The sequence below is a fragment of the Geotrypetes seraphini genome, chromosome 8 (genome assembly GCF_902459505.1).
Source record: "Geotrypetes seraphini chromosome 8, aGeoSer1.1, whole genome shotgun sequence".
NCBI lineage: Eukaryota > Metazoa > Chordata > Amphibia > Gymnophiona > Dermophiidae > Geotrypetes > Geotrypetes seraphini.
Window position 1 is genome coordinate 170,015,498 of NC_047091.1, and position 13,773 is coordinate 170,029,270.

The 13,773-nt window shown below is 42.4% G+C and overlaps 1 protein-coding gene across 2 annotated transcripts in view; it reads left to right on the plus strand.

Moving 5' to 3' along the window:
* Positions 1 to 13,773, plus strand: part of MYO18B (myosin XVIIIB) — a 565,740-nt gene that overhangs the window by 459,157 nt on the left and 92,810 nt on the right. For both annotated transcript variants that reach the window (XM_033955841.1, XM_033955842.1), the window contains 4 exons: positions 299 to 412; positions 7,749 to 7,865; positions 9,694 to 9,777; positions 12,327 to 12,464. In XM_033955841.1, the coding sequence (XP_033811732.1) occupies positions 299 to 412; positions 7,749 to 7,865; positions 9,694 to 9,777; positions 12,327 to 12,464 (453 nt within the window). The remainder of the gene's footprint in view (positions 1 to 298; positions 413 to 7,748; positions 7,866 to 9,693; positions 9,778 to 12,326; positions 12,465 to 13,773) is intronic.

A 13,773-nucleotide genomic window follows, 5' to 3' on the forward strand; every position in this document is an offset into this window, starting at 1 on the left:
TTCTTCCTGGATTTGTCACCACTGTTCCTTCCTGCACTTATCATGAGTTAACATGTTGACAACATTGGTAAAAATGTCTAGTGTATGAGTTTTATCGCTCTCGTGTTTGAATAAAATACACTTCTAAATCAAAATAACCACCGATTTTGGTTTTTATAGCAACAGTACTCAATTAATGGCAGGTTACTATGATGAGAAAACTGAAGCCAGAAGAATCAAATCATTTTTTATGGCAAAGTTAATTCACTTTGTCCCACCAGTGGTAATTATCTTTAATGAGTCAATATTTCTTTTCCAGCTTGGAGAAAGTCAGGCGAAATACGTAGAAGCTGAGAAATCCCAGAAATCTCTGAGCCTGGAGTTGGAGAATCTTCACATGGAGCTGGAGAACATCTCCAGAAACAAGAACATGGTATTGTAATAGCAACACTACAACTATGCTTGTTTATACAATTTTTCTTTTAATAGTGTTGAACATTATACAAAAAGACCACTAGAAAACAGTTTTCAGAGATCAAACAAGCGTCAAATACTCAGCTATTCTATCTAAGCTAGTGGTTTCAAACTCGCGACCCGCCAGGTACTATTTTGAGGCCCTCAGTATGTTTATCATAATCACAAAAGTAAAATAAAACAGTTTCTTGATCATATGTCTCTTTAGCTATAAATGGCAAAAATATTATTAAGACTTAGCCAAAAGAAAAGATTTATAAACTATAAAGCGTTTTACCTCATGCAAAATTGTCATTTCTTTAATAAGACATTAACTATTTTTTCTGAGGCCCTCCAAGGACCTACAAATCCAAAATGTGGCCCTGCAAAGGGTTTGAGTTTGAGACCACTGCTCTAAGCTGAGCAGGAGTCCTCCAACTGCATTGCTGCAGTAGGGGGAGGGGGCGGTGCTTCAATATTGTGCTTTCAATTAGAGAATGACACAGGGAAAAATTCTGTCCCTGTCACTGCCCCATCCCCGGACCACCATCCCCTTCACTGCCCCGTCCCTGCCGTCCCCTTCACCACCCCGTCTCCGTCTCCGCTGTCCACTTCACCGCCCTGTCCCCGCAGCATCCATACAAGCCTCAGTAGTGCAATATTTAGCTTATTCCTTCCTTATAAATCAAAGTTCTGGCTGCTGAACTAGAGAAAGATGTTCAGCTGCCAGGGCTTTGTTTATACATTTTTATCAACACAACTAATATACTACTTTATTCTAAAGCAAAAAAAAGGAAATAAATAGAAATTGCTTTCCTCATCTTCTCATTCAATTCATTCCATCCACTGTCTGTATTCTCTCAGTGTCTTCCATTTGCATTGTTACTATGCCTCTCCTTTCACCCCCCTCAGTCGGCATGGCACCCATCTTCTTCCCTCCGCTCCCCCCATAGTCTGGCATCTCTGTCTTCTCCCCACTCTGTCTTCCCCATTTTCCTTCCAGCGTCTTCTCCCCACTCTTTCTTCCCCATTTCCCTACGTCTTCTCCCCACTCTCTCTTCCCCATTTCCCAGCATCTTCTCCCTACTCTCTCTTCCCCATTTCCCAGCGTCTTCTTCCCACTCTCTCTTCCCCATTTCCCAGCATCTTCTCCCTACTCTCTCTTCCCCATTTCCCAGCATCTTCTCCCTACTCTCTCTTCCCCATTTCCCAGCGTCTTCTCCCCACTCTCTCTTCCCCATTTCCCAGCGTCTTCTCCCCACTCTCTCTTTCGCATTTTCCAGCGTCTTCTCCCCAATCTCTATTCCCCATTTCCCAGCGTCTTCTCCACTCTCTTTCTTCCCCAGTTGCCTTCAGGCTGCTTCAGCGTCTTCTCCACTCTCTTTCTTCCCCAGTTGCCTTCAGGCTGCTTCAGCGTCTTCTCCTCTCCATCCCCCCCCCAGCACCCTTTGTGTAATCCAGCAGCTCCCTCCTGCCAGCCAGCCGTGCATCTCCCTCCCTCTCTTCCCTTACCTTCTCTTTGTGGCGATTTCTATAAGGCTATCCATTGTATTGCAGCCGGTGCCTTGAAGTCGTGTCGCGTTGGCTGCCGGAAAAATCTCCTCCAATGCAACCGGAGACAGGAAGTTGCTTCAGAGGAGACTTTTCCAGCAGCCACACACGATGTGACTTCAAGGCTCCGGCTGCAATACAAAGGATAGCCTTATAGAAATTGCCACAAAGAGAAGGTGAGGGAAAGGGAGGGAGGGAGATGCACGACCGGATGGCCAGCGGGAGAGAGGGGGCTGCCAGACTGCACTCTCGTTCACCGCTCGTTCAACTGTGGAGACAAGACCATTCACCGCTCCACGGGGCGGTGAATGGACTTGTCCCTGTACTTGCGGTGGCTTATGCCTACTGAAACTTGGTGTAAATTGCTGGTGCTCAGGTTAGGCACGCTGACCCAATATTCTATAACCACGTGCACCACCTTTGTAATGCTCCTGACACGCCCATGCCTCTTCCAAGGCCACACCCTCTTTTGAGATACGCACTGTGGCAGACGCACTGGCTCATAGACTCATAGCATGCAGTCAGATGAGCACGCAGATTACCCTCAATAACACTGTGCAACAGAGGTTTTGGAGCATGAATTGTAGTGGGTGTTCTATAGTGATTTGGGGTCGCTGAATTCAAAACTGACCTTAATTTTTCGGTATAACCCTCTGGGTGCCGAGGCTGTAGCTTTAACCACTGCAAAACTCTAGAAACCAAAATGTAGCAAAAGTGAGCCAAGTACAGGACAATGAAGCCATTGTGACATCACTGCTGAGGTTGGCTCTTAGGCATTGGTGGAATGAGGCATTATGACATCACAATATCAGCTCTGGTTACACTGTGCAACAGAGGTTTTGGGGCATGAATTGTAGTGGGTGTTCTATAGTGATTTGGGGTCGCTGAATTCAAAACTGACCTTGATTTTTCGGTATAACCCTCTGGGTGCTGAGGTTGTAGCTTTAACCACTGCACCACTCTAGAAACCAAAATGTAGCAAAAGTGAGCCAAGTACAGGACAATGAAGCCATTGTGACATCACTGCTGAGGTTGGCTCTTAGGCATTGGTGGAATGAGGCATTATGACATCACAATATCAGCTCTGGTTACACTGTGCAACAGAGGTTTTGGGGCATGAATTGTAGTGGGTGTTCTATAGTGATTTGGGGTCGCTGAATTCAAAACTGACCTTGATTTTTCGGTATAACCCTCTGGGTGCTGAGGTTGTAGCTTTAACCACTGCACCACTCTAGAAACCAAAATGTAGCAAAAGTGAGCCAAGTACAGGACAATGAAGCCATTGTGACATCACTGCTGAGGTTGGCTCTTAGGCATTGGTGGAATGAGGCATTATGACATCACAATATCAGCTCTGGTTACAGTGTGCAACAGAGGTTTTGGGGCATGAATTGTAGTGGGTGTTCTATAGTGATTTGGGGTCGCCGAATTCATACCGACCTTCATTTTTCAGTCTAACCCTCTAATTTTGGGCAAAAGAGCATTATAATGCAAAAATTAAGATTTTTGCTATATTTTCTAATGCTTGGAGTAAATGTTCTAACAATCTGTGAAATATTAAAACAGTTTGCCTCAAACTAGATTTTTTCCCCCCCTGATAATCTCGGTAGTATTAGTGATGAGCACGGGGAAAGGTTTCGCCAGGACATTGCTACAATGGAGAAACGATATCAGGGCAGATGGAATTCATCAGCGCTGGCCGCCTATTGTTGGACATTAATTAGAGATGCTCCTAATCTCGTTTATAAATGCACGTCATCGGCAAAACGATTCTAGAAAATAATATTTATAGGAACTCTTAAATTGGCGCAATGCATCACATTATGACTTCTCGTGCTAGAAATATTTGCGATTTGCTCAAAAACTAGACTTGATGGGAGAAAACTGAGGCTTATCTCATACATAGGAGGTCAAATTCTGTAAAGTAAACCTCTTTTTTTTGCCCCTCCCCCAAAAAAAAAATTTACAAAATTTAAAAATTTGTTGTGCAGTGTATTTGGCTTTAAGCATCCAATTATTGCTGGTTATGCTTAACGGGAGCATGTCCATATTTAGGTACACAAATCTGGGTGCTATATATAATCTGGAGGGGGGGGATGTATAAAACCTATATGCTAATTATTGGGGTGTTTCCAGCATGTTCTCATATAGGCATCACACAGAAAAGTTCTTACTTTGCATTAAGTGCATTATGTTAGAACCAGCCACAAATAAATAGCACATAAAAATTGATTTCAGGACGCTGCTGTTTACACATGGAGATCTATCTTACACAGAGATTTCAGGGGAGTGTTGTTTGGGGTGGGGGCTGTTAACGCTGTCCTAATACTCAGATGTGCTTTTTCTTGTTAATTGTTCATCCAAATATTCAGTTAAATCAAATGGCACAAAACTTGTTTGGTATGATTTAGGGAAACCATTTATGCAAACATAGTTGATTCCACACATTAATCTGGTTAGAGCTAAAATCATGCTGAAATTAAAAATCCAAACCTAATCATGCTCTCCCCCTCCCCCCCCTGCATCCTATCCCTGACCTCTTTTATGTCTAATAAAATCTGTGCTTCTAGCAATTATGTGCTAAGAAAATTAAGTAAGCAGCAGAATAAATATTTAACCAGTGAGATTTGTGTAGCTAAAAGCCCGTTTTAACTGCATAAATCTTTTAAATATTGATCTGATAGTGAATGATGGCAGACAAACAGCAATGAGCCCATCCAGGCTGCCCACCCAGCTTATCTCCATCTCTGATTTTCTATCACTGTCGGAGAAAAGCATAAATATACCGTATTTCCCTGCATATAGGCCACTCCTCTGCATAGGCCGCAGAAAAGGGCGGCCTATGTTTAAAAAACGGAAGATGAGCTGCCCCATGGTATTAGCTGTGGCTTATCTTCCTGTACCTCCCCCTGCCTTTTTAAATCATCCCCGCACCCCCAGGAACTTTTAACGGACCCTCCTCGCTAGAGCGCGGCTCGGGTCTCCAGCTGCGATCTCTTTGGCATCCGGCCTGCCCCTGCACCGCCCGCTGAATGGCCGACGTCAGCTCTCACGAGACTCGCAAGAACTGACCTCAGCCACTCAGCAAGCGGTGCGGGGCAGGCCGGATGCCGAAGAGATCGCGGCTGCCCTGCACCGCTGGAGACCCGAGCCGTGCGCCAGCGAGGGGGTCCGATATAGGTACTGGGGGTGGGGGATGATTTATAAGTTGTGTATAGGCCGCCCCATTTAACTAGGCCACGCCCCCATACACGGCCTATATATGGGGAAATACGGTACATCTCCATACTTAAACCAAGACAGATTCCCTTCTAAACCCTCAACTATGTTCCTACCACTGTTTTCTGTATAAGACTCAAACAAAGCACAGTTTTTTGTTTGATTTATGTATTGTATCTGCATATGAAATAATGCATGCTTTTGTTTTTCCGTACTCTTAGGCTCTGGGAGCAAGTGTCATCTTTCCTGTTTTAATTGGCATTCTGTTTCAATTTTGATTTTAATTTCATGTATAAACTGCTTTGTAATGCCTGAGGAAAAGTGGTATAGTCAAAAAAGAAGAGACGTTCCCACGGGAGTATGCACAAGAAGACACAAGAATGTAATATCAAAAATCAAAACACCACCAGTATATGTCAAAAGTAAAGGCACTCTTTATTTCCAAGGATGTGAAATAAGGAGGACTCGACACGGTCGTATTTGGCTAAAAACTAGTAGATTTAAAACAAACTGGAGAAAATATTTATTTCTCAACGTGTAATCAAACTCTGGAATTCGCTGCCACAGAATATGGTGAAATCAGTTAGCTTAGTAGGGTTTTTAAAAGGTTTGGATAATTTCCTAAAAGCCCATAGGCCATTATTGAGATGGATTGCGGAAATCCACTGCTTATTCTTATGATAAGCAGCATAAAATCTGTTTTATTACTTGGGATCTAGCTAGGACTTAGGACCTTGGTTGGCCACTGTTGGAAACAGGATACTGGACTTGATGGGCCTTCGGTCTATCCTAGTATGGCAATTGTTATGTTGTTATGTGAGCCAAATATGACAGTCAAGCCATTGTGGCATCACTGCTGAGGTTGGCTCTTAGGCATTGGTGGAATGAGGCCTTATGACATCACAATCTCAGCTCTGGAATGTTGCTACTCTTTGGGTTTCTGCCAGGTTCTTGGGACCTGGGTTGGCCACTGTTGGAAACAGGATACTGGACTTGATGGACCTTCAGTCTGTACCAGTTTGGCAATTCTTATGTTTTTATATCTTAAATGAACAAATAAAAAAACCCCAAAAATTTATAAAATAAAATACAATACAAAAGCTGAAACAGTGGGAGGGATAGAAAACATGAACCAATCAAACACATTAAAATTAATTACATGGACGTAAAAAATAACCATATCAATATATAAGTATAAAAATGTATTAAAATATATAAGTATATAGAGATATCAATAAAAAAATAAATAAAGCAAACATAATCCTAACATAAAATACATATGGAACACCAATATCTAAAAAAATACTTAACGCTGGGTTCTGCTAAATGGCACTAAAGGCGTTTAGCGTGGGCCAGCAGCACTGGTTGAATAATGCCATCTGTGAGGTGGCTCCCAAGTAGCGTTATTCATTTGTTGCAAGAATTGGTCACTGTGGTATAGAGATAGTACAAGGTGCCCATCTTATGCTGCATCTTAATATCTCCTCCCTTTCCAGGCTGGACTATTTGTAACTCCATCTGTCTAAGTCTAACCAAGAAAAGCCTTCAAAGACTTCAACAGATCCAGAACACTGCGGCTAGGTTGATCTTCGCAAAAAAAGCAAATTTGACCATGTCTCCCCGCTTCTGTCAAAACTTCACTGGCTTCCAGTAATTTCTAGGGTTCACTTCAAATGCACCTGCCTAACATTCAAGATCTTGCGTGGCATTCTTCCTCCTCTAATTCCACTATCTTGGAATTCTGCAAGACCTGATGCTACCAGATCTATCAAAAACTTAGGGCCTCTCTTACGAAGCCTTTTTAAAGGGATTTGGGACTGTTGCTGCGTGGCTTTGTAAAAGAGGCCCTTAAACTATCTTTCCCCTCGTTAAAAGGCGTTATCTGTGCTGGAAAATTAGGGAAATCTCTTTTCTTCAAAATCACTGAGTTTGGAATAATCCTTCCTGCCCTGCTGCGGAATCTGGGCTCCTTCCAATTATTCCGAAAGCATCTGAAAACTTGGCTGTTCTCAAAAATGTAAATCTCACTACCCTCTTTATAATCACTAATTCTTATTTATGTTTTTCATTCCTTATATTAAAGTTTCTGTAAACCGTGCCGAGCTTTGTCTTTATGGAGAGGATGCGGTATATAAACTTAAGGTTTAGTTTAGTTTAGGTGGTGATAGGCAAATTAGAAGTTGAACAATGCACGTATAATGATCTATATAAAGTCATATGCAAACATTCCAGTGCTGGCTGTGATTCAGAGAGCGAGACTGAAAATATGTATATGTTTAAATTATATATTTAGACCTGCGCGGTGGCCTCACGTCTGACTATTGGCCTTCCTCTGTCTGTCTTGTTTTTCAGTAGTTAAATATGTCTAGAAGAACTTCTGCTGTCAACATACTTTTCTGCTACCTCGAGTTCTTTCTTCAGAAAGCAAGATTTTGAAGAGAGGTAGTTCAGATGTCTCCAATCATTTCGGAGACAAAGGTTTGTGCAAAGAAGGAGCGCTGTGGAAGCTAATCCCGATCAACTCTGTGGATTGTATTTTGTCTCAGGTGGATGAGCAGCTGTACCAGCTGCAGCATGAGAAAGCCGATCTCCTGAAACGGATTGACGAGGATCAAGAAGACCTGAATGAGCTTATGGAAAAGCACAAAGCCCTAATTGCACAGGTAAGAAGGTCGAGGATGGAGATGTGGGGGAGACAGAGAAAACGGGCTTTAACGCGCGGAATAGCCCTGCGCGCTAGGCCTTAACGCCAGCATTGAGCTGTTTCACCTCTTAATCTGGGTGTTTTATTGCATTTCTCCAATGTTCTAATAAGTGTTTGCTGGTTCTTATATAGTGTATTTAAGTAGAAAGCCTGTCTAGTTATATTATATGTATTAAATACTTTTGGGGATAAGTAGTTTGTTTAATTGTACCCTGATTTATAGTGTTGGAATTCCAAGTAACTTAAACTTAGACGCCTGTAATGTCCTCGCCTGTCCGGTGACTGGTGTCATGGTGGCCTTCATTGGCGTGTTTCCTGGTCCTGCTTCTTTGGTGGCGGCCGGTCAACCTGGTTCTGCAGACTGAACTTACTATCAAGCCGCCTCAGAGACTTTTCTATCTCTTAAAGTTTTATTTTATTTTTAATTTTTTATCTTCTTTCATTCTTTCTGTTTTCTATTTCTTTGATTTTTGATCTTGGAAATGCATTACATATTTTTTATCTTAATCAGGTACTTTAGCTAGATTGTGAGCCTTCGGGACGGATAGGGTCGTTTTTCTCAAGTACCTAATTTCATTTCTTCTGAGCAGGGACTGTCTATTGTATATTAAAATGTGCAGTGCTTTGTAAACCGCAGTAAAATGCAGGAGCGGCAGATCAAATCTTAAATAAACATAAACATAATGTAGGCCAGGGTTTTAAAAGCCTACATTATAGATGCCTACGCCCTGTCCTGGAGGACCACCAGGCCAATCGGGTTTTCAGTCTAGCCCTAATGAATATGCATGAGAGAGATTTGCATATAATGGAAGTGACAAGCATGCATAATCTGCTCCACACATATTCCTTAGGGTTAGCCTGAAAACCCGATTGACCTGGTGGTCCTCCAGGACAGAGTTAGGGACCACTGCTTTAGAGAATCACGCCTAGTGGTGCTTAAGTTCTTCTCCGCCCCTAATCACGCCTACTTAGGGGTTAGGCACTGCTAGGAGCCATGCAATAGGCACATATCTTTTGTAGAATTGGGCCTAACAAGACAGATGCTTATTGCCAATTAATTTTAATTTTTTCAATTATTATAATAATAATAATCAATTTATATACCGCAAGGCCATAAAGTTCTATGCGGTGTACAGTAGTTTAAAAAAAAAACAATAAAAGTTGAATAGAACTAAAAAAGTTAAAAGCCAATAATTAGAGACACAAAAATGATCAAAATAGTACCTAATAAAATTTTTATGAATTAGCTGCTTAAATACTTCGAAAACAGATATGTTTTTAGATGTCTCCTAAATTCCCCATACGTGTCAGTAAGCAAAAGCAATTGTTCTGAATCCTGACCCCATAACGCTGCTTGATATGAAAATAGATTTTGATGATGTTTTTTTAAGTTTACATCCTCTAACAGGCGGAAAACAAAATTCAGATGGGAGTTTCTCTTATGTCTGTTGGTTGCAAAAAAGGAAAGCTCAATTATATATTTGGGAGCTAAACCAAACAAAGCCTTAAAACAGAAGCAACCAAACTTAAAAACTTCACCCGCACAGTGGATAAGAATACTTTTAGATAACTCCATTAAACTGCGTGAACTGCAAAACTTAATGCACTTCAGTCAAAGGACTCCGTCGATGGGTTTCTTTACTGTCGGCATGTTCATATGATGAATCTTGCATGGTTCCCGAATGTCATCCTCTCCTCCTTTTCTTCGAGCACATTCATGCTTATTGTTGTAATTTGTTTTTACTGAAACATTTCTTTGTTTTTTGGGTTGTTTTTTTTTTTAATAGTCTTCATCCGACATTGCCCAAATTCGAGAACTACAGGAACAAGTGGAGGTTTATAAGAAAGAGAAACAAAGTCTTCAAGAGAAAGTAAGATTTTACTACCCTTATTGCAAAAGTAGCACCAAAAAACCCAAAAACCAGAGCATTGTGATGATTGCTCAGGTGTAGTAGTTTGTGCCAGGTGATTCTAATATGGTGATCCTCTACCATAATCTCCCCAACCCCGAAATGTCCTGTCTAAATTAGATTGTAAGCTCTTCTGAGCAGGGACTGTCTATTGTATATTAAAATGTGCAGTGCTAGGTACGCCTTTCAGCGCTTTAGAAATAATAAATAGTAGCAGTAGTGCAATAGCACAGTCCTTGATTCTGGCCCTTACCCTGTGGTACAAGAAATGGTACAAAATCACTTCCCTTCTGCACCGGGGAAGGTGCCCTAAAAGAATAACATTAACCCGACCCAGTGGGAAGAAGCAACCAAAAAAACTTCAACAGATTCACCAGATTACTTGACAAACATGTTCTCATTTTTATTCTCTTAAAGAAACTCCACATTTGCAGCAGACTCCTTTAAAACCACAGGCTCGCACTGCGGGGAAGAGCGGCAGAAGGCAGGAGAGTTGGGGCGGCAAGAGCAGGGCTCGGCTGGAAGGGGTGTTTGTGTGGAAAATTCGGCTGGAAAGAGCATAGAGCAGAGCGGCAGAGCTGGGCTGCAGGGCTGGGATTTCAGGCCCGAGGACAGTCGGAGAGGACACTTGCGACTGGTCCCCAGCAATTGCTTTATGTTTTGATCGGCAAGCCTAGTCGGTTTCAAAAATTTCTTTAGTGAATCGTGTCCCTGCCTACTTTGCATGCCGTTCCCCTCATTTGCATGCACGGATCGGAATCGGATCGTCACAGAGGTAAGTGAATCGGACCGGAGTAAATTCAGGTCGCAAAGGGGTCGCAAACTGATCAGTCCACGATCGGTTTGCTTAGTGAATCTAGCCCTTAGTGCCCTTGGGATGGTCCCCAAAGTGACGGACTGGGTCAGGAACTGGTTAAGTGGAAGGTGACAGAGGATAGTGGTCAATAGAGATCTCTCTGAGAAAAGGGATGGTGTTGTGTGCCTCAAAATTTGGTTCTTGGGCCTGTTCTTTATAACATTTTTGTGAGCGATATTGCTGAAGGGCTATCAGATAAGATTTGCCTCTTTACGGATGATACCAAAATTTGCAGCAGAACAGACACCCCTGATGAAGAAGATGTAATGCTAAGAAATGCAAGGTCATGCATTTGAGCTGCAAAAGCCCGAGGGAACGGCACAGTTTAGGGGTTGAAGAACTTTTGTGCATGAAAAGAGGAGCGGTACTTGGCTGTGATAATATGTGACGACCTTAAGGTGGTGGAGGAATGAGACTGTGATGGAATGAGAGAGGTGAGGGAACAGTGCTGGACCCATGCGGAGAAGGAAGAGAGAAGGGGAGAGACCGGATTGGGGGGAGACGGGGGGGGGGGGGAAGAAAAGGCTTAACCTGTAGACCAGGCATTTTTGTGCCCTTAATCGCTGGCATCCTGGGCCAGAGCCTCGCCTGAACCAATGGTTAAACAGGCCCTTGAAAACATGCATACTATCCAACATTATAAGGAATTATAAAATTATCCTCGTAATTAAAGGGGAAGCAAGGCAGAATATAGGTGCATCAGTAAGCTAAAGTACATGAAATAGCAGCCTCTCAGCTTGCTTTATAGGCTGATGGCTAATATTTAACATATGTCCTTTAATATTTATTCAGTGTCTTCTTCAGTAGAGGTAGAAATGCTGAGTACACTTCATGGCTAATTCCGTCAAAAGATGACATCAATCTCATAAATTCAGCCTTCAAAATCCTGGCAAAAAAAATCATAATCCAAATGTCAACTCTTAAGTCTTTCCTTTTGTTGTTTACCTGGTTTAAATTTTGTTTAGACTTATTCAATCGCCCCCTATGACTTCTCATGAGAAAAACAGATTTCCCTTGCTTCCCCTATCTCTCCTCACTATCAAGTATAAGTCAATCAGATCTGTTGACTGGCCAGTGCTGAACGCTCTCGTTTTGTATTCTGGAAGGCTTCCATTGCGATTGAATCATTGTATGGTAGGCACAAAGGCGATGAAAGGACAAAGTAATAAAGAGGGGGGTACAAGAAGGAATGTCTTTAACTGACATATTAAAATGAACCTCATTTTTCATAACGCTCCCAAGGTTTTGTCTAATTGAATTAGAGGGCTTGATTTGCCTTGCTTTGAGTAGAAGGTCATCATAAGACTTCCGTGTTTCATGCTCACTTTTGGCTCATAATGTACCTTATAATTTAATTAAAAAAAAATTCATGAACTTGTATTTGAGCATGGAATAAATCCAAAGCCTTTTCTCAGTTGTATGATGCAAACTAATATCTTCCAAGTACATGAGTTATAGAAGATCCCAAGTGTTCATATCAACCAAAGGAGGCAAAAGGGAATACCATCATCACAGGAAGACCAAACAGAATAGTAGAAAGTACTGTGTGTACATAATTTCAATATAAATCTGAAAATTGCATCACAGGGTTGAAAATAACCTTGAATTCCTGCTTCGAAAATTGTTGACCAAATTATCTTTCTTGATGTTGCAGCTGCAGCTGGCCCAGAGCAGGATTGACCACTTAGAGAGCTCAATGGTGGAACGTTCGATTGTTAGCCGGCAGGAAGCAGCGATTTGTGATTTGGAAAACAAGGTGGAATTTCAGAAAGCACAGATCAAGAGATATGAGGTATTGTATGCTCTTCAAGGATTGCAGAGAGAAGGAGACCATGCAATAAAATGCAACATGGAGGACATTTCTTGATTAGATCATATTATTCTTGTTTTAATAAACTTACGTTGGCTCCCTATTGAATCAAGGATATGTTGAAAAGTTCTGCTGCAGATTTTTAAAAGATTATTAATAATGCCCCAGTGGCTCTGGCTGCTACTGTAGTTTATGGATGTGTCAACCAACTTTACTAGGGGCTCCTTTTACTAAGCTACGTTAGGGCTTTAACGCATGGAATAGCACGCGCCACATTGCCGCGCACGCTAGACTTTAATGCCAGCATTGAGCTGGCGTTAGTTCTAGCCGTGTAGCGTGCGGTAATTTCCTTTGTGCGCTAAAAACGCTAGCGCACCTTAGTAAAAGGAGCTCTAAGTCTTTGAGATCAGCATCAAAAGATTTGCATGATATTCCTTCATTTTGTCCTGTGAAGCTGGAAGAACATAGAGCTTCTATTTTTTTTATGTTGCAGGCGAAAAGCTGTAGAATCTTTTCCTCTTTTCTATGAGCAAGTATCCTGCCTGTGCTGGTTTCAGTCTCAAAATGGCTGCTGGGACCTCCCATGTTTAGGGTTGCCAGATTTTACTATAGTAAAATCTGGACCCCTAGATCCGCTCCCAGGCCTGCCCAGTTCCACCCATCCCTGCCCCGTTATGCCCCAGTCCCGCCCCCCCCCCCCCCCCCCGCTGCGTGCTCTTGTTGGGCAAGAAGAAATCCGCCCATGCACGGATTTCCTCTTGCCTGAAGCGATTTAGAGGAGGCTTTTCAAAACCCGGACATCTATTTTATGGTCCGGATGCTTGAACGGGTGCCGATTTTATAGGCGCTTGTAGGTACCCATACCTCCATTAAAATGCCATCCAAATGGCATTTTTAGTGGAGATTTGAGGCGCATATCAGCGCATAGAAATTCTGCAGCAGAATCACGTCTACATAGGCACTTTAGGCTGCTGAATGCCAAAGTAGGGGGGGCAATGTTGGAAATGATGTTAGGTGGCCTAAAGTGCCTACATACGTGTGATTCACACAAAGATGGGCGCCGGAAATGTAGCCCTAGAAAACCCTGGCCTACATTTCTGGTGCCTATCTCTCATGTCAGCACAATTCCGAAACTGGTGCCAATGTGTGATTGACACGCGATCGGTGGCTGCTCTTAAGGTGGCCGCTAATATCAGTGCTGGTTTGAGAATCCAGGCCTATGTGCCCACTAGACTTTATTAAAAAATTTTTCAGTCTTTAATTTAGTGGCCTTTCTGGCATTTCCTTCTCT